The sequence below is a fragment of the Anabrus simplex genome, chromosome 14 (assembly GCF_040414725.1).
Source record: "Anabrus simplex isolate iqAnaSimp1 chromosome 14, ASM4041472v1, whole genome shotgun sequence".
In the NCBI taxonomy this organism is placed as follows: Eukaryota; Metazoa; Arthropoda; class Insecta; order Orthoptera; family Tettigoniidae; genus Anabrus; species Anabrus simplex.
The window spans coordinates 67735252-67761417 of NC_090278.1; the positions used below are offsets into that span (position 1 = coordinate 67735252).

Here is a 26166-nt window from a genome sequence, read left to right on the forward strand (position 1 = left end):
ATTCCGAAATATAAACTAAGAATGAGGCAAATATTTGAAGAATACAGTCAAAATCGTGTTTTTTTAATATCACGCACTTCGTGATCATACGTTGTTAGGAATGGTGTGATTGCAGTGAGATAAGTGGATTTTACATTGTACATTTTACTCACATTTTCTGTGTTAGATGGGCCATTTACCTGAAGGAAGGGAGAAATTCGCAAGGGGAAGAGACTGAATAATGTATAGCGGTAAAAGTCCTTCTGATTGAAGACTGAATTAGAAATTACTTCCTCAGTGCTGCAGGTTATTTCTGGACATGACCGCAGGCTGCGTAGAATTAATTTACTTCCCATTGACTAGAGCACAGCGTGTTTTTGTTGCGCTGCCTTCCTCTTCCGTGTGGAAAGGAAAGTCTATGACGAACAAGGAATAAACTATGGTACCCGTCGAAAATTTTCGGATGTTTTACGTTCTGGACACGACGAGGAACGTGATAATAAGAGAAACATTGTTACTGGCTATCATCTAGATGGCTTCTTCTTGTACCATATCTTCATTGGATATACAAGTATATTTTTTTGCTAGTGGCTTTACGTCGCACCGACACATGTAGGTCTTATGGCGACGATGGGACTTGAAGGGGCTAGGAGTGGGAAGGAAGCGGCCGCGGCCTTAATTAAGGTACAGCCGCAGCATTTGCCTGGTGTGAAAATGGGAAACCACGGAAAACAGTCTTCAGAGCTGCCGACAGTGGGATTCGAACCCACTATCTCCCGGATGCAAGCTCACTCACAACCGCACGGCCAACTCGCCCGGTATCTCATTGGATATCCAATCTGGTTATTGTTCTCGGCAACTCGGAAAAGAGTGGGGTACAATAATAATAATAATAATAATAATAATAATAATAATAATAATAATAATAATAATAATAATAATAATATGTGGCCTCCGCAGAGGCCTGGTGCAGGTCTTTTGATTTGACCTGCGCGTCATGAGGAGGATGAAATGATGATGAAGACGGAACATACAGCCAGTCCCGGTGCCAGGGGAATTAACCAATTATAGTTAAAATTCCCGATTCTGCCTGGAGTCGAACCCGGGACCCCTGTGACCAAAGACCAGCACGCTAACCATTTAGCCATGGAGCCGGACAGTGGGGTACTGGGCCCGTACCATTCTCGTAGGTTTCGTAGTCCTTCTTTCCCTACTTTTCCTTCCTTCAGTTTTACCTTGTAAGATAAGCTGAGGGAGTCTATATTTATTTCGAATGATACGCCAAAATACTCAAGTTTCTTCTTTTTGATGTTTTGCATGACCTCTAGCTCTTTGTTCAGGTGTTGGTGTACTTCAGTGTGTACCTATCGTCAACTCATGATACTCCGAGCAGGCGTCAGTAGCACCACATCTCAAAGGATCGAAGTTTTAACGTAGATTTAAGTTTCTCGACAACGAGAAATAAAAATTTTCTTTTTTTAGTGCTTGAGTAAAACGCGTGTATAGCCGAGAGTATTTAAATTACGATTTTTAATGTCTCAGTTGACAGATAAAATAGGAGGCTACCTGTTGCAAAAAATAAAAAATAAATCTGAAACGTAGATGTAATGAAATGGCGCTTTAAAGTAAGGCAAAATTGATGCTCAACATGTGACGTCACACGCATACTCTGTTATGAGATGGGTGTTGTCTTGACTCGCGCGTTCAGTTGGAGGTTAGTTATCATTTTGAATACATCGTGGTCTCTTTCTAATAAGCAAGTCTACGAAACCCTCAAATAGTGACTGCCTACCGCTAGTTTGGTGGTGGTTTCTGTTAGGGTCCAAGTCTCGGCATCATAAAGGAAGACAGAAAATACCGAACACTGAAGTAAACGGAAACTGAGATTGATCTTGAAGTCCCTGTTACAGAGACGTTTGCTTATTCTCTTGAATGCAGTCCTTGTCTGTTCATGGCCGGTTCTACCACCTACTGGTAAAGTTGCGCGTAACTTGCCCTCCGCGTAAAAGGATGTTTCCATTCGACCACCCCTAGGTAGCGCTATCGGCAGCATAAATCGTAGTTACCCGGCGCGTAATCTATCGGCCACTTCGAGGGCCTGATAAGACTTTACCTGCCGGGGAAGTTTTTAGTGCTGAACATTATTAGCTGTATTTCTGGTGACATACAACTCAAATTAGCTTAGTTAACTGAAAAAAGCATTATACTGTAACAGTGATCGGAAACGGAGATTGATCTTGAAGTTCCTGTTACTGAGACGCTTGCTCATTCTCTTGAATGCAGTCCTTGCCTGTTCAGTCTGGAGATCAAGTATGTTGCCGAGCGTTGAACTAGCTCCAGTGATGTGCCAATGTGCCAGCTACTGTCAAGTTAACAGGTTGAATGACATGTTTGCTTATATGACCATTACTTTGATCTTGTTCGTCTTTAATCGCGGACCTGCTGCAGCACTGTGTTCAACCACACAGTTTAGTAATGTCTTCAGATCTGCAGCACTTGTGCCGCGGTGTAAATTCCAGCCAATAATAGTGTTTTTTGTTTTATGGAAAGTCTTGTGCTGGTGGTTCGGAATCCACGTCAAAATTAGAGGTCCTACGGCTGTGATCACGATATTGTTTCTAACAAGTAACTGGTAGAGATCCCGATGGCAATGTCTACTTACATTAGTACGTACAGTATAGCAACGAAATTGGACTAAATGAGAACATAAATGACAATTACATGGAAAAAAAATACTACAAGAAATTATATCAAAACAAGATATATCGTAATGAACTAAGAATAAAAAAGAAATGCATGAAACCAAACAAAAAAATTCTTGACAGTAACAAATCGGATATCCCTCAGTCCACTGTAAATCGCAGTATTAAGATATTGGGTATATTTAACTTATCTGATGTGGATTTCTATGCGATTGCTACACCACCTGTTAAATAAATAATAAATAAATAGACATGATACTGTATTGGCTTTTGGCTTTATGCCGTGTTAAGAAAATAAGGCGAAGTTCTTTTAAGTTTTGCAGAGAACCTTCTTAAGAAGCCTATCTCGTGGTCAGTCGAGATTTCTCCTGAAGGCGCAGAGCACAGTTCTCTGCGAAACGTAAAGAATTTCACCTTATTTTCTTGACACGGCATAAGCCCAAAAGCCAATACAGTATAATGTCTAAAAGCACGGGCCGTGAAAGCATCAATAGCAATAATAAATAAATAAATAAATAAAAAAGCTTTTGACTCTGTAGATAGGGAAACCCTAGCTAGATAAAGTAATCCGGGAATTTGGAATTAAAACTAAATTGGCAAACCTAATTCGTGAAACACTTAGACACTATCTCGAAAGTAAAATTTATGGGTGAAATATCTCGACCTTTCAAAATAAATACAGGTGTCAGGCAGGGCGATGGTCTATCTCCACTCCTTTTCAGTTGTGTCATGGAGAAAATTGTAAGAATTTGGAATGAAAAACTGAAAGAATCCAAAATATTGCCACTCATGCTGGGGAAGAAGAACAAAGATGTTGCAATAAATTGCCTAGCATTTGCAGATGACTTTGCCATACTTTCAGAAAGCCTTACAGATGCAGCAATGCAAGTCAATCTCCTTGAAAAGACAGCCAACATGACAGGCTCTGCCGAGAAAACAAAATTTTTGACGAATATAAAAAGTGCCCCAAAGTTTTTAGTGACGGATGTTCGTCAAATAGAAAAGGTAAAGAAATTGAAATATTTGGGTGAGACAATTCAAGAAAATGGTTTAGAAAAATCTGTCACAGAGGAGAGGATACAAAAAATGGAAAGAGCTTACGGTATAACTAAGAATACTTATAACAAAAAGTGCTTATCAAGAAAACTTACAATAAATCGCTACAACACAGTAGTGAAACCAGAATACCTTTATGCCAGCGAATGCCTCGCACTGAACTACAAGCTCGATAAATTAGAAATATTAGAAAGAAGAATTATAAGGAAAATATTAGGTCCTCTAAGAATTGCAGAGTTTTGGAAATTAAGAAGTAACAATGAAATTTACCAGAACATAGAAAACATATCAGAAACAATAAGAAAAAGGAGATTGCTATTTCTTGGACACATTTACAGAATGGATGACAATAGACTAACTAAACGAATCTTCAAGTACCTTTGGGAAAAGAAATCAACTACCACCTGGATTCAAGAAAGACCTGGAAAGAAACAACATACGAGAAGAAGAATTATTGGAAAGAAAGATTTTTAGGAAGAAAGTCTTACAAATGGAAGGATTCCAAGGGAGGAAGGAAAAGAAAACAGGCACAAAGTGGACTGAAGACAGGAAAAAGAAGCACAGTGAAAGAATACCGGAAGAAAAGGAAAGAACTAAGGAGGAAGAACTGAAATTGTAACGTGGTCCTTAGAAGGCCGGAACGCAAGAAGAAGAAGAAATAAATAAATAAATTTCTTTGTAAATCCCCTAAGGGCAGGGACAGTGTTTGGTTTAACTTATCAGGCAAGCAGGTCCTGAGAAGCATTATTATATAGGTTATTTCTTAGTTTGTTTCGTGAAAACGTATTACTGCATATTGTAGCCTACACTTGTGTAGTCTCACCTTCGAGTAGATGCAGTGGTGTCTTTCGAGATCAACACTTCACGAAAAGGTACTATTACATTCTTGACATTTGTACAGTTTTTCCCCAAGGAAGGTTGAGATTCCTTCTTTGTGAAAGCGTGCTCCTGCACATTTTAAGTTCTCGAGCTTCTCCCCACGTGGAAATTCTCTATTACATACTTTACACATTTTAAATTAAAGTTAAGGTGTTAATGATCTGGACACAAATGTATGTGGCTGGGTAAGGAATCTATTTCTTTCATCGGAAGGTTAGTGAACTACTTTTGAAGAAGGAGAAGAAGAGAAAAATAAGAATTGGCAGAGTTAAAAAATGATAGGAACTTAAAGTTAAAACATCAAGGAGATGATCTAGATGGAGTCTGGATTTTACTTCAAGATCATTTTCCGCATCTCGCTAAATAGGCTCTTGTGATTTTGTTACTGTTTTCAGCCATATATTCTAGCGAGTCAGGATTTTCTGTGATAGGTCTGTTAAAACGGTCAAACGTAGCAGTTTAAAAATGCTAGCCTTCCGACTCGTTGGCTGAATGGTCAGCGCACTGGCCTTCGGTTCAGAGGGTCCCGGGTTCGATTCCAGGCTGGGTCGGGGATTTTAACCTTCACTGGTTGATTCCAGTGGCCCGGGGGCTGGGTGTTTGTGCTGTCCCCAACATCCCTGCAACTCACACACCACACATAACACATCCTCCACCACAAGAACACGCAGTTACCTACACATGGCAGATGCCGCCCACCCTCACCGGAGGGTCTGCCTTACAAGGGCTGCACTCGGCTAGAAATAGCCACACGAAATTATTATAAAAATGCTAGCCGAAGAAATACGAGTTAATCTATCCCATATTCATCCAAAAACTTTTTTTAAATACTGTATACTTCCAATGGCGTTCGACCTCGGAAGACGATGTGGCCATTATTTATGCAGTGAGAAAGCATGCATTTATAGATCTTATTGGTTGAAAAATTCCTAACTAAATACTGCAGTCTGATAAATATTCAGAAATAACAGTGCATAGTTGTAGAGTTAGGTTTGATAACGGGATGGCAATTGAGGTTGGCAGTGGAGTACTTAACTTCACTAGAGAAGAGTACAGATTGTTCTGCTGCTTGGAGTACTTCTTACATGGCAGTAGAATGTGGTTCAAGCCTGTTTCTCCAGGGTCTTCTGGGCAGTGAGGGGTGTCCAATACCTTGAACTTGTGGTGGTAACTCTGATAGCATCCATTGCTCAGACACATTCTTATCAAAGATGAAAGGTGTCTTCGTGTTAATCTCAAATTCTGGATTCAGACTTGCGTTAATATCAGTTTGTAAGACTCATTAAGCACGACTAGAAGAAATAATTGTATGTAAATAAGTTGATTTTACCTCGTATAAAATGTTAATGTCCGCCTCTGTGGTGTAGTGGTTATCTTGATAAGTTGCCACCTCCAAAGGCCCGGGTTTGATTCCCGGCTCTGCCACGAAAATTGAAAAGTGATACAAGCGCTGGAACGGGGTCCACTTAGCCTCGGGAGGTCAACTGAGTAGAGGAGGATGCGATTCCCACCTCAGCCATCCTCGAAGTGGTTTCCCACATTTCCTCCAGGCAAATGCCGGGATTGTAGCTACTTAAGGCCACGGCCGCTTCCTTCCGTCTTGTTTATCGCTTCCAATCCCCTCCCCCCTACCCAATAAGGCCCCTGTTCAGCATAGCAGTTGAAGCAGTCTGGGCGAGGTACTGGTCCTCCCCCAGTTGTATTCCCTGATCGAAAGTCGCATGCTCCAGGACATTGCCCTTGAGGCGGTAAAGGTGGGATCCCTCGCTAAGTCGGAGGGAAAAACCAACCCTGGAGGGTCAAAAGATTAAGAAAGAAAGAAAATGTAAATAATGCTGGAAATATGTGTGTGTTTTATTCATCTTAGAGTGCGCTAATGTCGCCATGAAATGTTTCGAAAGCATTCCTGTAAGACAATAAGTCATGCACAAGTATAAACTTGCTTGGTTGGATATGGGACTTCTCTCTCAGACCTGTCCTTAATTCGACATAAAATTTCTTCTCTATATGGATATATCTCATCCTCAAACCTTAATCAGATATCGTTGTCACCGAATATCTTCTTGCACCTCCCATGATAGTGAAACTAAGCAAGATGGTTAAGGAATGTTTTATGAATACCAAACAAGTAGAACGCAAGAGAGGAAAGCAATTATTGTGGGCGTATTTATAAGACATCTGCATGAATTTTGAACCCACTCAGTAAGAACAGTTACGACGTAGCACTTGCAAGGCCTTCTTGTGAAGGAACCTGTTTCTTGTTGTGGAGCATGAACCCTCGCCAGTTCGCTTGTAGGAGGCCCTGGACTATAAATAGTGCTGCTAAGAAACCCACGTCGCAAACTAGGGCGCAGCATCACCGCCAAAGGTTAGCCTGGTTTGAAAGTAATAATTACTCCCAAATGCGGTTGAAGCGTCAAAGAATTAAGATATAGATGAGGTCGATGAAATTCCCTGCGCATTCTTGTACTTTGCCGTAATTTTGATGTGGAATCTCTTCCATAACGCATGTAGGTGACCAAGCTGCGATCTGAATATTGAAATGCGTTTTTAATACAGTTAGTTTCTGCGCGACAGATCCCCGCAGGGCACTTTTTATAAGCACGGTCCGTCTTAAGAGGGACCGAACCATGCTGATTCCAGAAATCTACCCTATTAGCCCAACATATTTATTTGTTTATCCATTTATTTCATCAGTTTACGCTCCCGGGTTGGTTTTCCGCCGGACTCAAGAGAGGGATCCCACCTCTACCGTCGCAGTGTCCTCGAGGGTGAGGCATTTGGCCAGGGATACAACTGGGAAGGAGGACCATTATTCGCTCAAGGCGGCCTCATCTGCTCTGCTGAACGGGCCTTGAGAGGGATGGGAAGATTGGAAGGGATACGTAAAGAAGAGGGAAGTGGTCGTGGACTTAAGTTACGTACCATCCCGACATGCGGGTGGGTGTGCAAAGTGTGTTTAATCATAATTTATGCGACACCTCTTGTTGTTCGGCTCCCTAATTACGTGAATTTACATGAAATTTATTATGACGAGTTGTTGTGAACAGTATTAGGTTCCTGAAGACATAATTCAAATTACTTATATTCCACAACTCTATTTTGGGTTTCAAATAGAACTCTTATAATGGATTTTTCTCAAAACTAGTAAACTTTGACAAAACGCACTTTATACACCCACCCGTCTTTGCCTGGAGAAGTGGAGAAACAACGTAAAACCCGTTCGAGGATGGTTGAGGCGGGAATCAAACCCCCCTCTACTCATTTGACCTTCCTAAACTGAGTGGACCCCTCATACCACTTTTCAAATTTCGTGGCAGAGCCGGGAATTGAACCCAGACCTCCGGGGGAGGGGGTGGAAGCTAATCACACTAACCACTACACCACAGAGGCGGACATTATTATTAAAAGCTCCTACTGTAGGCATTCGCACCTCGTACACAGTAAAATAATGGGACTGATGTAAATTCAAGCTCCGGAAAAAATAAAAAACACAGCTGAGATCCAGAACTCAAACTGGCTATGTCATTCGAACGTCACAAGAAGTACCTTCTGTCAATATTTTGTTCTCTGTAATAGCAGGCACCTGTCTGTGTTCTGTTATTCCTTTTCTATTACAAAAAGCCGTACTAAATTGGTCTACAAAACTCTTTTGACAGCTGTTTTACTCACTTAGTTTGCATTATTCATCCCCAGCTGTGACAACATATCAGCCATTTATCAGCGCACGACTGCTAAATTGCTCTCGTTCGTGTGTTAGTTGCGGCTGGATACTCTCGCTTTCAAGTGGAACTTACAAGAGAAGAGAAAAATGGTTTGTCAAATGATAGTTGTTAGCATTTGCCTCAGTTACCTTCTTTCGATTGCATGCCGTTTCTTGTGCTATTTTTCGGTAATATTCAATGATCATTCATTCTCCAAATCGTGTGTTCAGACCCAAGAGAGTTAGTCGGATTTTTGAAGGGCGGGTAGACATCCCGTTAGATGTTGTACGATGTCAGCTCGTAAAAGATCTATGGTGACACGTTTGATGTTTACCCATCATAGGTCACCTAAAAATAGTTGTGGTTTATAATGTTTCGCCTTTAGACAATAATATTCATCATCATCATCGTCGTAACAATTACCGCCTCGTCATATTCCCATTTTTCGCAGGCTAACAACACTGCTGACCCAACATTTTGGTATAGATCATCGGAAGTACTCGCCTTCAGAGATGGACCCATTAATGTACACTCCATCGGGGAAACTACGTTCACAGGGAAGTGCTAGCTTCGAATCCCGGCTATTCTGAGCCTGATTATATTTTACTCGTTTATTCCACACACTCTCCTGTTAGGTGGATAATACCTTTGGTCATTTCTGGATATTCTTGTCCAAATTATTGCCCTCAAACTTATTTTTACATCCTAGTCACACGATTTAAATTTTACTTGTGTACGGTAAGCCCACGTGATGTGATATTTCCTTGGCTCTAGAAATGCTCGCTTTGTAGTACCTATTTTGGGATGTATTTTAATGTCTTTGATGTTATATGTTATGTTTCTGAATCGATTAAATGAACTTATTTTGACAATAAATCAGTAGCCGTAGTGGCTTTGTCCTTGACTCAGAAAGATCTCGAATAGTGTCTGTTTCACCTTGTCTGCTGCAGACAAGGAGATGTTCCGGATTTTGGATGTCGCCTCATTCGCACAGTATGTTGGGCCCCTCAGATAGCAGTCCTCCGCTTCTGAAGTTTGGTTTTATAACTCGGGACCCGTAATCTGTCGGCTCAATGACCCCCATATTGGGAAAGGGAGGGGCAAGTTGTTCTTCGATGTCCAACATCACTTGCGTAATTTCGGCCTCCTTTAAGTCATCCGCCTGGTTTCCTGGGAAGGCTTGTGACCTTGGGACGACACTACTCCTTGATATCTTAGACGATCTGGTGGGCGGTGGCCGTACAACGGATGGCCGGGTTTCTTTTTTCTTTTTCTTTTTTTTTTTTTGCCTATAGATGGAGCAATCCCAACCGGAGTTTTTTTTTTTTTTGCTTAACGTCGCACCGACACAGATAGGTCTTACGGCGGCGATGGGACTGGAAAGGCCTAGGAATGGGAAGGAAGTGGCCGTGGCCTTAAGGTACAGCCCCAGCATTTACCTGGTGTGAAAATGGGAAACCACGGAAAGCCATCTTCAGGGCTGCCGATAGTTGGATTCGAACCCACTATCTCCCGGATGCGAGCTCACAGCTGCACGCTCCTAACCGCACGGCTAACTCGCCCGGTAGGAGTTAGTGTTAGTTTGTCATTTGTTTTACGTCGCATCGACGCAGATAAGTTTTAGGGTGACGAAGGGATAAGGCAGATCTAGAAATGGGAAGGAAGAGACCGTGGCCTTAAGGTACAGCCCCAGTATTTGCCTGGTGTGGTACTGAAACATTATATTCAGGGCTGCTGACAGTGGAATTCGAACCACTAACTCCCGAATGCAAGCTGACAGCTGTGGGTGGAGGTGGCAGAATAACATCCACGGTATCCCCTACCAGTCGAAAAAGGCGACTAGGAGGGGCTAGAGGGGCTATTAACTTGGGGGAGCGTGGGCTGGCCCTTAGCTGGATCCTATCATTGCTTCCACTTACTTGTGCCAGGTTCCTCACTTTCATCTATCCTATCCGACCTCCCTTGTTCAGCTCTTGTTCATTTCCGACCTCGACGGTATTAGAGCACTCGAGGTCTAGGGAGTCTTTCATTTTCACGCCCTTCTTGGCGCTTGTCTTTCTTTGGCCGGTATCTTCATTTCTCGACGTGTCGGATCCCTTCCATTTTTCTCTCCGATTAGTGTTATATAGAGGATGGTTGTCCAGTTGTACTCCCTCTTAAAACACTAATCATCACCATCACTGACTCAAAACCGCGTAGCTACTCGCTCGGTTCAGGCGTTACTTTACGGAACCCAGAGTTCATGTATCGTTTCGTTGTCGGCTATATCGACCGGCTTTGTATGAGCTAAAGGACTGGAGAGCGATATCTTGCTTTGGCCTGGTAAAGAGTACTCGAAGTTTGGGTTGTCTACTGAACCAACTAAAGATGGAACTAAAGTCAAACTGTTGTTAAAGTTTAACAGAACGTTCAACAAGAAAACTTGCGTTCTGCTTTTTTGTCATATTTTCGTATCTTCTAAAATTCCTAGTTTTATCCCATCTTCAGTTTGAATCTTTACCAGATTTTGGATTTCTCAACTCTTAGACATATTAAAAATGATAAAATACTTTTTCTTTAACTGCCAGATTATGACGACATGTAGGTTGTATTCAAGAGACCACATTTCACAAGATTTTTTTCCAAGTGCAGGGAAAGATTTAAGTCTGGAAGGGTTAATCTTAAACCTCCAAAATTCAAATAATACTTTGAGATACGCTTACTAACTACCGGTCTCTGACTGAGACAGTAGTAAGCCTGCTGATTGGTGTGGTTACGTCGGGGCTGCAGGGATGCTGTACTGCCAATTAAATACTCTGAAACTGTCATTACTCCGTGCACAGAAAATATAATGTATTTTTAAGTATCACTTTCGTTTAAAAAAAAGAAAGAAACCACTTCGCCTCAGGAGACACGGCCGGAAAAATCCTATTTACGTGCCTTTACGTGCATTGAGGAATGTTTGCCAACGTCAGCCTTCTCAAGGTTCTCAACCTTTGAGAGACCACGCCCCGGAATTTTAAAAAGAATATGAAACGAGGAGGCAGTCTCTGCAAATGTACTCATTAACACGTGCGTTTCCATTTTTTTAAGCATTCTGTACATGTATTTATTTATTTATTTATTTATTTATTTATTTATTTATTACCACCAACAGAGATGTTCCTCCAATTACAGGTGGCTTACTCACTATACATTAATTATTAAAAAAACACATGTTAGGAAGAACTTAATATCTAAAAATAAAAATACCTAACATTATTAAGAAGGAAAGCAGCAATCGGAATTCACAGTACATTAATACTTTTCAAATCGAAGTGGACTTGTCATCTAATATAATACCAAAAAAGAAATAAAAATGAAAGAAATACAGAAACATCAAAGAAATTAAGAATTAGTATATACAGAAAAAAAATGTAACTAACATGAGTATTAATGGCAAGGACAACTCGACATATTTATTGAGATGATTGCAAATTATGGATGAAAATCAGCCTGGAAAAGAGCAAGACAATGGTGTTGACTAGAGGAGGAAGGGGATTATAAAAACAAAGGTTCAAAACCTTGGAATTCTGAAGAGCTTCAAGTACTTGGGAAAAGAACTGATGCAGGACGCAGGCCTGGACGTGGAGATCAGTAAAACGATTGAACAGGGAAATGCGTTCTGCTAGAGTGTGAGAAACCTGGTGTGGAGGAAGGAAGTGTCAAGAGGTGATGTATATACAGTAAGATGTACTGACATACGTAATGGAGACCTGGGGTGCTGACAAAAAGACAGGAGAATAAAATCCAGGCTAGTGAAATGAAATGTTTAAGACGTCTGATACGAAAGACAAGAGAGAACAGAGTAAGACATCAAGACTTCACAGGAAGGAAATCTGGGTGGAAAAGGGATAAATTTAGATGGTTTGGACATGTTACGGAGGATGGAGACCCAGATAGGATCCATATGAGCACTGCGGAGAGGTTTGGAATTAAACCCAGGCTTTTGGCTTAAATTCTAGTGATTGGAAATTGTATAGCACCACGTCTCCTATCCTGCTAGCCAACCTTCTAACCGCGACTTTTTTTTTTTTTTTTCACCATTACGACTCGAACAAACTAATTAAGAGGCTTCACACCTTAACGATCATGGCCACCAGGCGGACTTGAGGTGGATCCATCACTTCTTGCATGACAAACACTGACATTTTTAATGCCAAAATTAAGCCAGGTCTGTACTCCTGCCGCTTTTAAAATTTCAAGACACACGGATTTTGAAACAAGTACTTTCAGTACACACTGCAATACAGAGAGACAGTTACTCATCATGACTATTCAGAATCGAGAACCGGATACAGACGGTCTTAATCGTTCACTGTAAATGAAAGAAAAATGTTTATACTTCCCACCTAAGTGGTCACAGACATCTAAAACATGGAGGTTACTTCATTCATTTTGGAGAACAGAGAATTTACCGCCCATGGTTGTCGGCTTGCGGGTAATTTTTATGACCGGCCATAACGAGCGGTATTCCCTTTCCCGAATGTTGAAAGATGGCTAAATTTCCCGGTCATTCAGAAATAAGTGGCTAGGTTACTGATGGTTGCTACGCAGATGTTATTTACCGCAGTTGGTTTTAAAGTTTGGTAAAGATATTGGTCCTGGTGGCATACCCGTTGAAGTCTGAAAGGTTGTTGGAGAGCAAGCGATACTGACACTCACCAACTGTGTGAATCGCAGGATGAAAACAGACAAAATCCCAACAGACTGGAAGTTGAGTAAGATTGTCCCTTTTAAGAAAAAGAAATGTTGCAGGTAGGAATGTAACAGCTATCGTGGAATAAAACTGATGACCTGTGCGATGAAGCTAAATGAGTGAGTGAGTGATTGACATTCTGATTACCAGTGAATGCGCGCTCCCCAATAACCGCTACGGTTTCAGATGTGAAATATTCTCAATTGATCCAATGTTTGCCCTTCACATGGTTGCTGAAGAATACCGCGATAAAAATAGCCCTCTTTGGGCTGTCATTTTTGGACATGGAAAATGCATTTGATCGCTTGTAAGAGACATGATCTGGCGGAGACTTCGAAAGATGAACATCCCCCTGAAACATATACATTATCATAGCTTACATGTGTAGGCAAGTAAAGTCAGAACCCCGGCGGGAGTCACAAAACAGATTGCAGTAGCAGATTGAGCCCTTTTCTCTTCTGATTATAGATGCACTTTCTGAAGATGCCCAGACTAAAGCGAAATGCCCTTTATCTACGCAGATCGTGTAACGGTTGGCACAGAGTAGGATATCTTTTGAACAATTCTGGAATGGATATAGCAGTTACAAAGAGGCGGCTTATTGTCGAGTGTTCAAAAGACCCAATACATGACATGTAATATACCGGATGCCCAAGAAGATCCTCTTACCATCGATGGGCAGCAACACATACATGGGGTAACAGAGCTATTTGCTCAGGAAAAGTTGAGTACAACATTCAACTCCGCATCGCGGCAGTCTGGCTCAAATGGCGAGAAGTAACTAATGTCGTACTAGCAGAAGTAGGCTACGCCAAATGTAGTTCAGTGGCATTTGTTTTAAAAAGTTGTTGATTGGTAAAGTTAAAAGCGTACTCGTATTTGCGAAGGGTGGAGGAGCTGAGATTTCGATTGTCTGGGGGCAATGGTTGCCAAACTTTAGCGGTTGGCACCACTCGCCCACAATGTATAAGTTCTGCGAATCATATACCCTTTCCCCCTGTGCCGTTATGGCATTTTTGACTCGGAAACATATTTGAGAATAATGTAGAATAAATTAGGGAATTTCAAAATTAAGTACAGTAACTAATTTTAACCCAAACTAGGGCGTGTGTCCGATTATTTTCGTATTTTTCAAAGTGCCAATATCAAGCCATTGCTTCACATCCAAAGTGTTGGTCTGAATATATGTTCAATCAAACATGTATTTTTTGTATTTATTTATTTAAAAAAATGCTATTTGTTCGGGGCATCGACCTATAGAGATATTTTGCCCCTACTTGGGCACTATGTGATACGAACCTGCGTGCAATTGTCAGTGTAGAGTGTTGAATGTGAGGAATGTGAGGAAGTCCCCAGGCCAGGTATATTAATCATTTACAATTTTAAAAAACCCTGACCCAGCCGGGAATCGAACTCGGGGCCGCCGGGTAACAGGCGGACGCGTTGCCCCGTACACCGCGGGGCCGGACAACCAAGCATGTAACTGAACTAATTAATCAATTATTTTCACTCTAATTTACTTCAACATTTTTGAAAACGGTAGTCTGCCTTTAAGAACTCATCCCGTGCTTCAGTAAATAGACGCTCAGAGACAGATCTGGAAGACATATCTTGGAAGATTGGACACAAAAAGGACACCGAATCAAACCCTCAATATATGCCTACTGGGAAAATATATATTGGACTCACACGTTCAAGTTTATATTAATTTCTTAATAATAATATTTATTTATTTATTTTATTTATTTATTTATTTATTTATTTAAATCGTCATCTATGGATCACGTACACAATCCATCAGATCATCTCTGTCTCAAACTTATTCCCTTTTCTGCGCACTCCGTCCAGATGTTCTTAAGCATTTGACTTCCCCTTTGTTGCTCTTCAGCCGAGATGTTGCGTTGCGTGGTTTCTCCGGTGCATCCCTCATTTACGCAGTTTTCTTCCTAAAGGTTGTTCTTTCCTATATATCTCCCTCAGTTATCCCCACTTCTTCCAAGTCCTTGTAAACCTCCTTAAGCCATAAAGGTTGTGCCTTCCATTTTTCTTGTAGACAAAGTATCCTGTGTGCCAAGTCTCTTTGGATTCATCCTCTTAATGTGCCCATAAAACTATAGTCTTCTTTTGCTTATAGTAGGCTAAGTGTCATCTAAACTTTTTCATAAAGTTCTCAATTCGGTCTCAATCGGAACACGGCTAGTGAAATTATTATTATTATTATTATTATTATTATTATTATTATTATTATTATTATTATCTATATACTAAAAAATTGATGAAAACTAAAGTCAGTCAGTACGGCCATTCTATCCGGTCGATTTCCTTCATTTTTTTCACTGAAAGGTATTCATGCACAGATTTGTCATCAGGCACTATAAATCACTTAACTTTCGCCTTCCTCAAATCATTTCATTTTTTCAATTTTTTGTCTCTTTGAAGCTATCATATCTTTGGCTCTAATTGAGGTACGGAGTTCGTTTTGGTCCAAGAATACTCAGTGGATCAGGTTCTTTCATTTCAGCTCTTAACTATTCAAAGTGGTTCATTCTGAGCAAAGTTATGAGTGCACATTAAATTTGATGTCTCATTTCTTCAACATTTTTTCTCATTGAACCAATCATATCTTTCGTTCTAATTGAGGTACGCAGTTCGTTTTGGTCTAAAAACGCTCAGTGGATCAAGCGCTTTCTTTTGAAGTAATAACTACTTGCATTGATCGATTATGCGAATAGTTATGAGTACATTTGTCTCCATGACGAAGATCTTTGAAGGACTTTTTAATAGTTCGGCGCGTAGTGTTGTTCCAAGGAACGTTTAATTCAGTTTCTTTGTGTAATGTATTTCCAAGTGTTTTCTTGACACAATATTACATTCTATTACCGCAGCAGATCATGTGCTTTATTTCATTAACTCGAAACGTTGCAAATACATCCGTGAGGATAGTAACGAACAACGCCATACCCCTTTCAGACCTGAAAGAAAACTGGAGGTGTGAATTTTTGTTTGTACGTCAAGAACTGACTAAAATGCTCCTCAATACACATATTAATAGTTTATTTTACAAAATAAAAACTAACATCCGAAAAACAGGACCCACACAATTGTGCGTATCAACATTCAAAACCTCGTATCACGTACGATGGTGTAGCTTCAAAATTTACGTTCACTAACCAATGTACACACTTCATTGAATATATTCCGGTATTCAGTAAAGCTTCTAGATTAATATAAACGCAGTAAATAAATACTTACTTTCGGCACTACTGCTTCCTGCCATCTCGCCGATCAACTGTGCTTTTTAAACTCTTCTTCCTTCGCCCTGGCGGTCAAGCGCATACTAAAATCAATTGAAATACATGCCACGTGTCCTGCACAATCACTGCAGTCCGGTGTAGCGCCGAAAAAACATCAAATACGGTCAGGGATAACTAAAATACGAACCCGCACAATTGTGCGTACTCGGTCTGAAAGGGATACATTGTACATTGCGGGCGGAGCCAGCGGGAAACTGCTAGTTATTGTTATCATGATCGTGTGGGTGCTCCTAGCCTGAGTGCACCCTTTTTTTTTTTAAAGCAGACTATCCGACAAGGGTGGACAATGTCTCTATCGGGTGACATATTTCTTTTTGCCATCCTTGTAAATCTCTCACGCCACTCGAGGGGGCGTGCCCCCTAGTTTGGGAACCACTGGCCAAGGGGCTTCCACAAGTTTATATCTGGCATTAACTTGGAATATTTTAAACCTAGACAAGATATTCCACGATATAATACAGTGTGCATCAAGACAAAGGACAGTCGTCCGATAGGTCTCTTCTGAGAAAGCTTCCCTATACACGTTCCTCCCCGTCCTACGCGCAACCGGCGCACCCATCATGTGTCCCATCCGCGCCTAACCTTACAACAACGCTCTATCTTCCACCGTCTCCCTACTCTTGGTAATTCACTACCCGATATCGACATATTCACACCTTTCGCATCCTTCAAACAAAAAATTAAAAGATTCCTTTGAAGTCCTCTCCAGGTTTTCACTTTCTTCCGTCCCTCCAACCCTTGACCTTTCTTCTTCCTAATTTCTGAAACAGACACTTGCCAGTTACCGTTGTCATTGTTACTGTTAAAATTGTTAATTATTGTTGTTACTTAATATTGTTGTTTATACCTTTGTTATCTTTTATACTTATTTAAACTTATTATTATTATTATTATTATTATTATTGTTATTGTTATTGTTATTATTATTATTATTATTATTATTATTATTATTACTATCGTAAAATGGCCCTCCATAGGCTGTATCTAATAATTAAATAAATAAATAAATCAAACCAAACCAAACCCCTTGGCACTACAGCCCTTGAAGGGCCTTGGCCTACCAAGCGACCGCTGCTCAGCCCGAAGGCCTGCAAATTACGAGGTGTCGTGTGGTCAGCACGACGAATCCTCTCGGCCGTTATTCTTGGCTTTCTAGACCGGGGCCGCTATCTCACTGTCAGATAGCTCCTCAATTCTAATCACGTAGGCTGAGTGGACCTCGAACCAGCCCTCAGGTCCAGGTAAAAATCCCTGACCTGGCCGGGAATCGAACCCGGGGCCTCCGGATGAGAGGCAGGCACGCTACCCCTACACCACGGGGCCGGCAAATAAATAAATAAATAAATAAATAAAGAATATCATTATGTTGTTCTGAGCCGTGAAGACATCACTTCAGACCATCTTGATATGTAAAAGTACAACTCTTTCCGTTGCTGCACTGGTTTTCAAGTAATCCAGTGTAAACAATGGTGGCGGGAATGTAGTACTATCTGCTGTAGTGGTTGTAGGTGGGTCATTTCCTGTGTTCTTCAGGCGGATGTAACGGCGCTCTTGCGACTGACCTGCTAGAGGTCAGGTAATTAAGAGAATTACTACCTTCTTACGTGCTTCATTCACCGCCTGCTTTCATTCATTAAGACACTTAACTGGATGAGGGACCGGGTTAACTACTGCACCGACCTTCCCAACACGACTTGCTCAAAGGAATTTTGGACATTTCTCATTTAGCGTCTAGAATTAGATGTGCGTTTTTTTGCTATTTGCTTTACATCGCACCAACACAGATAGGTCTTATGGCGACGAGGAAAGGCCTAGGAATGGGAAGGAAGCGGCCATGGCCTTATTTAAGCCTGATGTGAAAATGGTAAACCACGGAAAACCGTCTTCAGGGCTGTCGACAGTGGGGGTCGAACCCACTATCTCCCGGATGCAAGCTCTCAGCTGCGCGCCCCTAACCGCACGGCCAACTCGCCTGGTGTGAATCTTTTTACGGTGAAATCTCGTTAGTATGCCTCTTATTATAAGCGTCCTTTTGTCCTGTATATGAAGCCTTACTAAAACACACAGGTCTTCTGCGGTTTCATGTCTGCTTTTCCCCTTGTGTTGGGGGGCGATAGAATACGTCTGTGTGGTGTCCTCTTCCTGTCGTAAGAGGTGACTAAGAGGGGATCTCATGCGCTCTCACATTCGAGGCGTGGGCTGGCGACCACGAGACCCCTGACTGAGACTGTGATTGCTTCCACTTGTTTTAAGGCTCCTCAGTTTCGTCCTTCTTGTCCGATCTTGCTTGGGCAATTCTTGTTTTCTTCCGACCCCAACGGTATTAGGTTTTCAAGGTGGACGGAGTTTTTCATTTTCACGCCCACCGTGGCCCTTCACTTTCATTTATCGGTATCTTCATTCTTCGAAGTGTCTGGCCTCTTCCAAGATAGGATGCTTGCCCAGTTGTACATCCTCTTAAAACAATCGCCTACCGAGCGAGTTGGCCGTCCGTTTATGGGCTTGCAGTTGAGAGATAGTGGGTTCGAACCCCACTGTCGGCAGCCCTGAAGATAGTTTTCCGTTGATTCAATTTTCATACCAGGCAAATGCTGGGGCTGTAAGGCACGACCGCTTCCTTCTCACTCTAGACGTTTCCTGTTTTGCAGCTAAAACGTTCTGTTTCTTGAAAATATTTTTTAAATTTTTTAAATTAATAATTACCGATGACATTGCATTACTTGCAGATTCAGAGAGGGAGATAAGTAAAATGCTACGAGTTTTAACATCAACACTACAAGAATCAAAATTGAAACTGAACACCTCGAAAACAAAAGTATTAGTCGTCAAGAAATCAATTGAGGAGATACCAGTAAACATTAAGATAGGTGATGAAACTGTTCTACAAGTAAGTCAATTTTGCTACTTGGGAAGCATGATCACTCAGAACAGCAGGTGCACCACAGAAATCAGGAGGAGGATTGCTCTAGCTAAACAAGCCTTCAGTAACAAGAAACAGCTTCTGACAAGCAGGAACAAAAAAATTAGGAAAGAATTTGCCAAAATGTTTGTGTGGAGTGTTTTGTTGTATGGTTGCAAAACGTGGGTCTTAGCACAACAGGATATAAAACGCCTGGAAGCGATGGAAATGTGGATATGGAGGAGGTTGCTGAAAATAAGTTGGACAGGCGAAAAGTCAACAATAGGGTCCTTAAGGAAATACAGTAGATGAAACAGGGGAATTGATCAAAGAGGAAAGCCAAATTCCTTGGCCACACACTTCGACAGAACACATTCCTCACGACTATGCTGGAAGGAAAAGTTCTGGGTAAGAAGGGAAGAGGAAGGCTGAGGAAGAATTATCTAGATTCCGTGAGGGACAGGCTGAATTTGAAAAAAAATATGTTGACCTGAAACGCTCAGCAGATGAGAGAGAAATGTGGTTGCATGCGACAAGGCCTTGCCTTTAGGATATGAATGAATGAATTGAAGGAAATGAAAACTAATTCCTTGTCAAGTATAGTCGCAATCCAGAAAACAACTGAAACTTGGGTGAGGTAGGAATGAAGTAGATAAATGATTTGGCAAATCGATACCCTTAACCAAATGCTTCCGGATAGCGGAAAATATAGTTTCCTTCTGTTGCCCCATAATGTTCCACCACTTTTAATCAATCACAAAGTTCGAGTCCAGGTCCCGTTATATTTATGATTTTCTTAAAAAGTGACCTCATTTACCGCGTGAAAGCATTTTAATTTGACGCCAACTGGCTCCTTGTTCATCAGTTTCGACGTTGCTGTACTCTAAGCCTACTAAATCGAATCTCATTTGGGCGTCTATCAGTAGTGCAGCCAGGATCGGCTGTTTAGGGTTCTAGTTTACAAAATGCTGATAGAACATTATGAACGTGCGTGTGTGGTGCACGCATGCAAGACTAGTCAATATGCATGTGAATTATGTTGACATTCAGATTGCAGCATACTACAAAATATTACATTAAAATACAGAACAATAACAATACGATCAAGGTCAACAGTATTACAGCGAAATGTAAGTTTAGTTTACAATCTAAATCCAATTTTCCACGCTTCTTAGAGAATAGATTCAAGAGATCTGTTGGTTTTACAATATTATGTCTGTGAACGTTTTAGTTTCTCAGTTTCTATTTATTTCCATTTTTGAAAAATTCCATCGGGGGGGGGGGGGGGTTCTAACTCCCCAGTAATCTGCCCCTCTGACTACGCCCCTGGCATCTATGGCTGAATTTTGTCGGGTAAGCACCAGATGTATCACCAGAGATCATTTACATGCAGACTTCGTACGGCATGGAGTGACGAATGGACGTTTCTCCGCCCTTCAAAAATCAACTAGCTCTGCCGAACTCGAACCCGCTATCTTGGGATCCGGAGACCGACACTACCACTGATCCACAGAGGGATTTTCTTAAACAAGCCCCATCCATTATAACCTGAGTCTTCCTCAGTCTCTCCTCTTCATTTCTAATCTCATAGTTTTTGATCTGTTCTTTTCTTCATTCCTCTGTTTGATGTATACAAACTACCTGTCTATTTTTCTCCTTTATACAAAAATAAATTTTAATTAAGTTAGGAAAAGGTGTTCCACCCACCTCGATTGGACAATATCCTCATTCAATGAGGGATAGGGACGTATTTTCTCCCTAAACCAGACAATGAAATTGATGACTTAATGTTAATTACTCAATCATCAATCGGTGCAGAAACAATACAAAATTTCCCCCCGTGTAATTTGTGTTCGTTGAGTGAGTGTCGATACGCTTCAGAACAACGAAAGCTGCGGTATTCGTAAGCCTTCACTAAAGAAAATAACGTTGTAATCGACCCTGAAGGACAGTCTTAATGAACTTCATTTAGTTTCATTTCTCGGCTCTGACTCAGTTTTGAACGTCATAGGTATGCGTGAGAAACTGCAACCGGATTCTAAGGATCCAACAGCAGCGGTAGCAAAATGTTAGGCGAGCACGAGAGAATAATTATAAAAGTATGTGAGTTATGAACCATAACCTTGTACTTTCTTCTTGCGGTTTAGAGTGAAAGTATTTTTTCTTCATGCTGTTTGTTAGTAATGCGTCTCTTATGTATGATTGTTTTGGGCGTGGTCGCACATCGCATTGGGTGATGAAATGGAAGTCCTTTATTGCATGTGTAATGAATGCTTCACGAACATATTTTCAGTGTTAATCTCCAACGTCATTAACATGAACGTGGACGATTTTAGAGACGTGCCGAGATGAATGCACCGCAAGTTGGTGGGTTATATCCCGGCTCATCATATAGAGATCTTGGTGGAATGAGAGGATATTTGTGTCGCTACTAATTCGCATCAGACGGCGAAGTGACAGTCTGAGCTCCAAGAAAAGTCCAGAGAAAATAGAAGTAAAGGGAATGGGAAGTAAAGCATTAATATCTGGTTAACCTGTTGAGGAAGAATTTGAGAAAATCCTCGACCGACAGGGGTGAATATTTGAAATTGGTGTTATGACCATGCAGAGCCTAGCTGATACTGGCATTATTTATTTATTTATTTATTTATTTATTTATTTATTTATTTATTTATTTATTTATTTATTTATTTATTTATTTATTTATTTACCGAGCTCGATAGCTGCAGTCGCTTATGTGCGGTCAGTATCCAAGATATATCGGGTTCGAACCCCACTATCGGCAGCCCTGAAGATGGTTTCTGTGGTTTCCCATTTTCACACCAGCCAAATGCTGGAGCTGCACCCTAATTAAGGCTATGACCGCTTCGTTTTCACTCCTAGATCCTTCCTACCCCACCGTTGCCATAAGACCTATCTGTGTTGGAGCGACTTAAAGCAAATTGTAAAATAATAATAATAATCTTCTTACTTCCTCGTCGGGTTGAGTGGCTCAGATGGTTGTCCTGAGCCTGAACCCAGTGTGGCAAGTTCGATCCCGGCTCAGTCCGGTAGTATTTGAAGCTGGTCTAACTCGCCACTCTGGTGTCGTTAGTTGTATCGTATTATTATTATTATTATTATTATTATTATTATTATTATTATTATTATTATTATTATTATTTACAGAAAACTCCATCAAAGACATGCAAGTTACAGAAAACTCGCAAACCCAATCCCATGGGGATCGGATGACAACAGTTGGCTAAGCGAGAAGAAATTAGGTAGAACTGTGGCACAAGTGGAAGCAGGGCCCATTAGTTTCATTCGTGATATAGCCCTGAAAGTAAAATAAGTAGAAAAAACATGCTAATAATTGTTCATGATATATTGTTTGATCAGTTTATGATGATGACTGGTAGTAGACCAACTTCTACGTCGAAGATTAGAAAAAATACCGCAATTAAGAATCACAAGGAGAAAGGAAGGCTTATTAGAGTCAAACTCACATTCGAAGGGCGAAGGATAGATGCTAATGTTGTTACAATTGATGTTAAAATGGTCAGCTGGCGTTCCGTGATCGTCACTCCACACCCAAGTTCCTCGCACCCAAACAATCACTGTAGTATTTCCGTCCGTTAGTCAACAAATAAACCAAATGTGGGTTCAGTATGGAACAGGCGTTTTGGTCATAATATGCCATTAACGATTATTAGGGAGGCTTTTAATCAAGCTTTCAGAATCTACTCCGCTTCGCCGACCTTGATGCATGACAGAAACTCAATCGAGCTACTTCATTGACCCTGTTCTCCTGTTTAATAGCCTTACTTAATCTGTCTCATTTTCCCCATCACGTCGAATGTTTTATAGAGCTTTAATAGACTGGCTTGATTACAAATTATGCTATAAATTCTTCTGTTCATAGTATACAAGGATTAGTTACTGAAAGGTAATAAAATGGAAGGAAGGGATTCAGTTGGGTAGAAATGTAGGTAGGTAGTGGTTTGGCCTATGCAGACGACTTTGTCTTACCGGTGGGTGTTGTCGAATTAGTCCGATGGTTATAGGAATTTGGAGTTCAACCAATTAGTTAGGTCGAACTGGTCCGACGGTTAGCACAGCGGGTGGGGTCGAACTGGTCCGACGCTAAAATATCAAAACCAAGGATGGAAGAAGCATTATCGTCCGTTCATATGTTATACTAGCTGTCCCAATAAAATGACACAGGCCAATATAGTAAACATATGTAGCGACCTTTCGGCTTTGTCAAATAACATATTAAGAATGTTTTACACATTTTTTAACGTTATTTACATTTTCATGTCATTCTTCTTCCTAAGTGATAAGTGATTTTTGTTAAACTTTTCGTACTGGAATGATGTGCTCTTAATATACTGCAACCTCGGTATTTTTTTTTTTCCTTTGAGTCGACTCATCTATAACATTTCTATAAAATTTCGAAGTCCTGAAGCCTTTTTTTCTATACTTGCTGTTGTATATAGTTCTTGGTTTTGCTGAATTCCGGATGGCGAGGTACGCATCAGTTTGTACGTTGTGTATGGCTTCAATGACAACTTAAATGTTTGGAGCCGGGCTCAGTGGCTCAGGCGGTTAAGACGCTGGCCTTCTGACCCCAACTTGTCAGGTTCGATCCTGGCTCAGTCCGGTGGTATTTGAAGGTGCTCAAATACGTCAGCCTCGTGTCGGTAGATTTACTGGCACGTAAAAGAACTCCTGCGGGACTAAATTCCGGCACTTCAGCGTCTCCGAAAACCGTAAAAGAGTAGTTAGTGGGACGTAAAACAAATAACATTATTAAATGTTTGGATAGGAATGATTAAAAAGTTTTCTGAATTTTGCGTGAAAAAATTCCCAGGCATGTGTGGTGCGCTCGGATGAGAATGACGCTGATGCGCACATCTCTGGAGGAAACTGTTGTCAATGTAGTTTTTTTCGTATTAACAGTCGACAAACGTATCAACTTCGGGAGATGAGGGTTGAGTTGGCTCAAGATCTTCCACATGTCTCCTACTTCCTCATGAATCAACATACTTAGCTCCAGTAGCGACGCTATGAAGCTCCTCCCCCCTCCCCCCCAATAATTGAAAATGGGCCCCTCGTTTCTAGATAAGGAAAGTTGCAAGATTATTTCGTAGTACAAGGTTTTATATTATTATAATGAACAGCGACGATGATAATAATAATAATTATAATAGTGTTACACAATTTAATTTTCAAATCAGAAGGAATTAAAATAATATTTATGATACGAACACCCACACACAATAAATTTTATGTTCAGTCCGTCAGCGATTCCGCTGGTGGGATCCTCAGCAGCTCTGCCATCAGCTGTCATAGATGGCCTAGGCATCACTGAGGAGGCATACTAGCGAAATGAGTGAGTTAGTTTCCCGTTGCTTTCCTCACCGAGCCAGAGTAGGTATTACATATCAGTCTGCCAAGCCCACTGAAATGCATACACCAACCGACCCTATGAGCAACATTTTCACACCATTCATAGCAGAGACTGGCTGCATAAGGATTGGCATTACTAGTATCGCTCATACCTCAGTCACTTTCATATTGTCAAAGCCAAGGATAAGACAGAGACAGATCTATGAAAGTAACAAAATTGCTCTAGCCTATACCAGAAGACATAGTGCATTGTAAACACTAGGTCCTGCCAGCAAAGGCATACACAAGAAATGCATATTCTAATTACAGTAACCTAAACACTCTGTCCATCACAATCTTAAGAAACGATCTAGTTCCTAGGACCAAATAATTTACTACTATTTACAACTCAACCGTCTATCGTAGGCGTACTTTGCTACACTAACTGCCGAGAGTTACAAACAGACTGGACACTTCAGTATTTAGTTTAGTGTTAGATGAGGAGGATGTCTTTGTCATCGCATCTTCGCTGACTTCTGGGTTCTCAGAACTGGCTAATTACTTCAAAAGCCTTGTTGATTGTTGTGAGTGGCAGCAAAGGATGATTATTAATGGGTCAGGTTGGAAAACCCACGTTGTTGTTGTTGTTGTTGTTTGAGTCATCAGTCCTTGATGCAGCTCTCCATGCCACCCTATCCTGTGCTAACCTTTTCATTTCTACGTAACTATTGCATCCTACATCTGCTTCCTTCAAAAACCAACTGAACAAGTCCTGGGTGTCTTAAGATGTGTCCTATCAATCTATCTATCTCTTCTTCTCGTCAAATTTAGCCAAATCGATCTCCTCTCACCAATTCGATTCAGTATCTCTTCATTCGTGATTCGATCTATCCATCTCACCTTCAGCATTCTTCTGCAACACCACATTTCAAGAACTTCTATTCTCTTTCTTTCTGAGCTAGTTATCGTCCATGTTTCACTTCCATACAATGCCACGCTCCACACGAAAGTCTTCAAAAACATCTTTCTAATTCCGATATCAATGTTTGAAGTGAGCAAATTTCTTTTCTTAAGAAAGCTCTTCCTTGCTTGTGCTAGTCTGCATTTTATGTCCTCCTTACTTCTGCCATCGTTAGTTATTTTACTACCCAAGTAACAATATTAATCTACTTCCTTTAAGACTTCATTTCCTAATCTAATATTTCCTGCATCACCTGCCTTCGTTCGACTGCACTCCATTACTTTTGTCTTGGACTTATTTATTTTCATCTGGTACTCCTTACCCAAGACTTCATCCATACTATTCAGCAACTTCTCGAGATCTTCTGCAGTCTCAGATAAAATAATATCATCGGCAAATCTCAAGGTTTTGATTTCCTCTCCTTGGACTGTGATTCCCTTTCCAAATTTCTCTTTGATTTCCTTTACTGCCTGTTCTATGGAAACATTGAAAAGGAGAGGGGACACTCACATTCTTTCAAAAATAACCACCGTACTCCTGCTGACTCTGCACTACGACGGCCTGAGTTTTGAATAACCCTCT

At 40.9% G+C, this 26166-nt stretch overlaps 1 protein-coding gene across 9 annotated transcripts in view; it reads left to right on the top strand.

Moving 5' to 3' along the window:
* The window catches only part of mtd (mustard), a 952680-nt gene that overhangs the window by 760652 nt on the left and 165862 nt on the right, over positions 1-26166 (top strand). The window contains exon 1 of one of the 9 annotated variants that reach the window (XM_067158000.2): positions 8381-8430. The exons of the other annotated variants lie outside the window; for them this stretch is intronic. Coding sequence (XP_067014101.1) covers positions 8428-8430 — 3 coding nt within the window. The 5' untranslated portion in view covers positions 8381-8427. Of the gene's footprint in view, positions 1-8380; positions 8431-26166 lie in introns of those variants that run through there. 9 annotated transcript variants of the gene reach the window in all.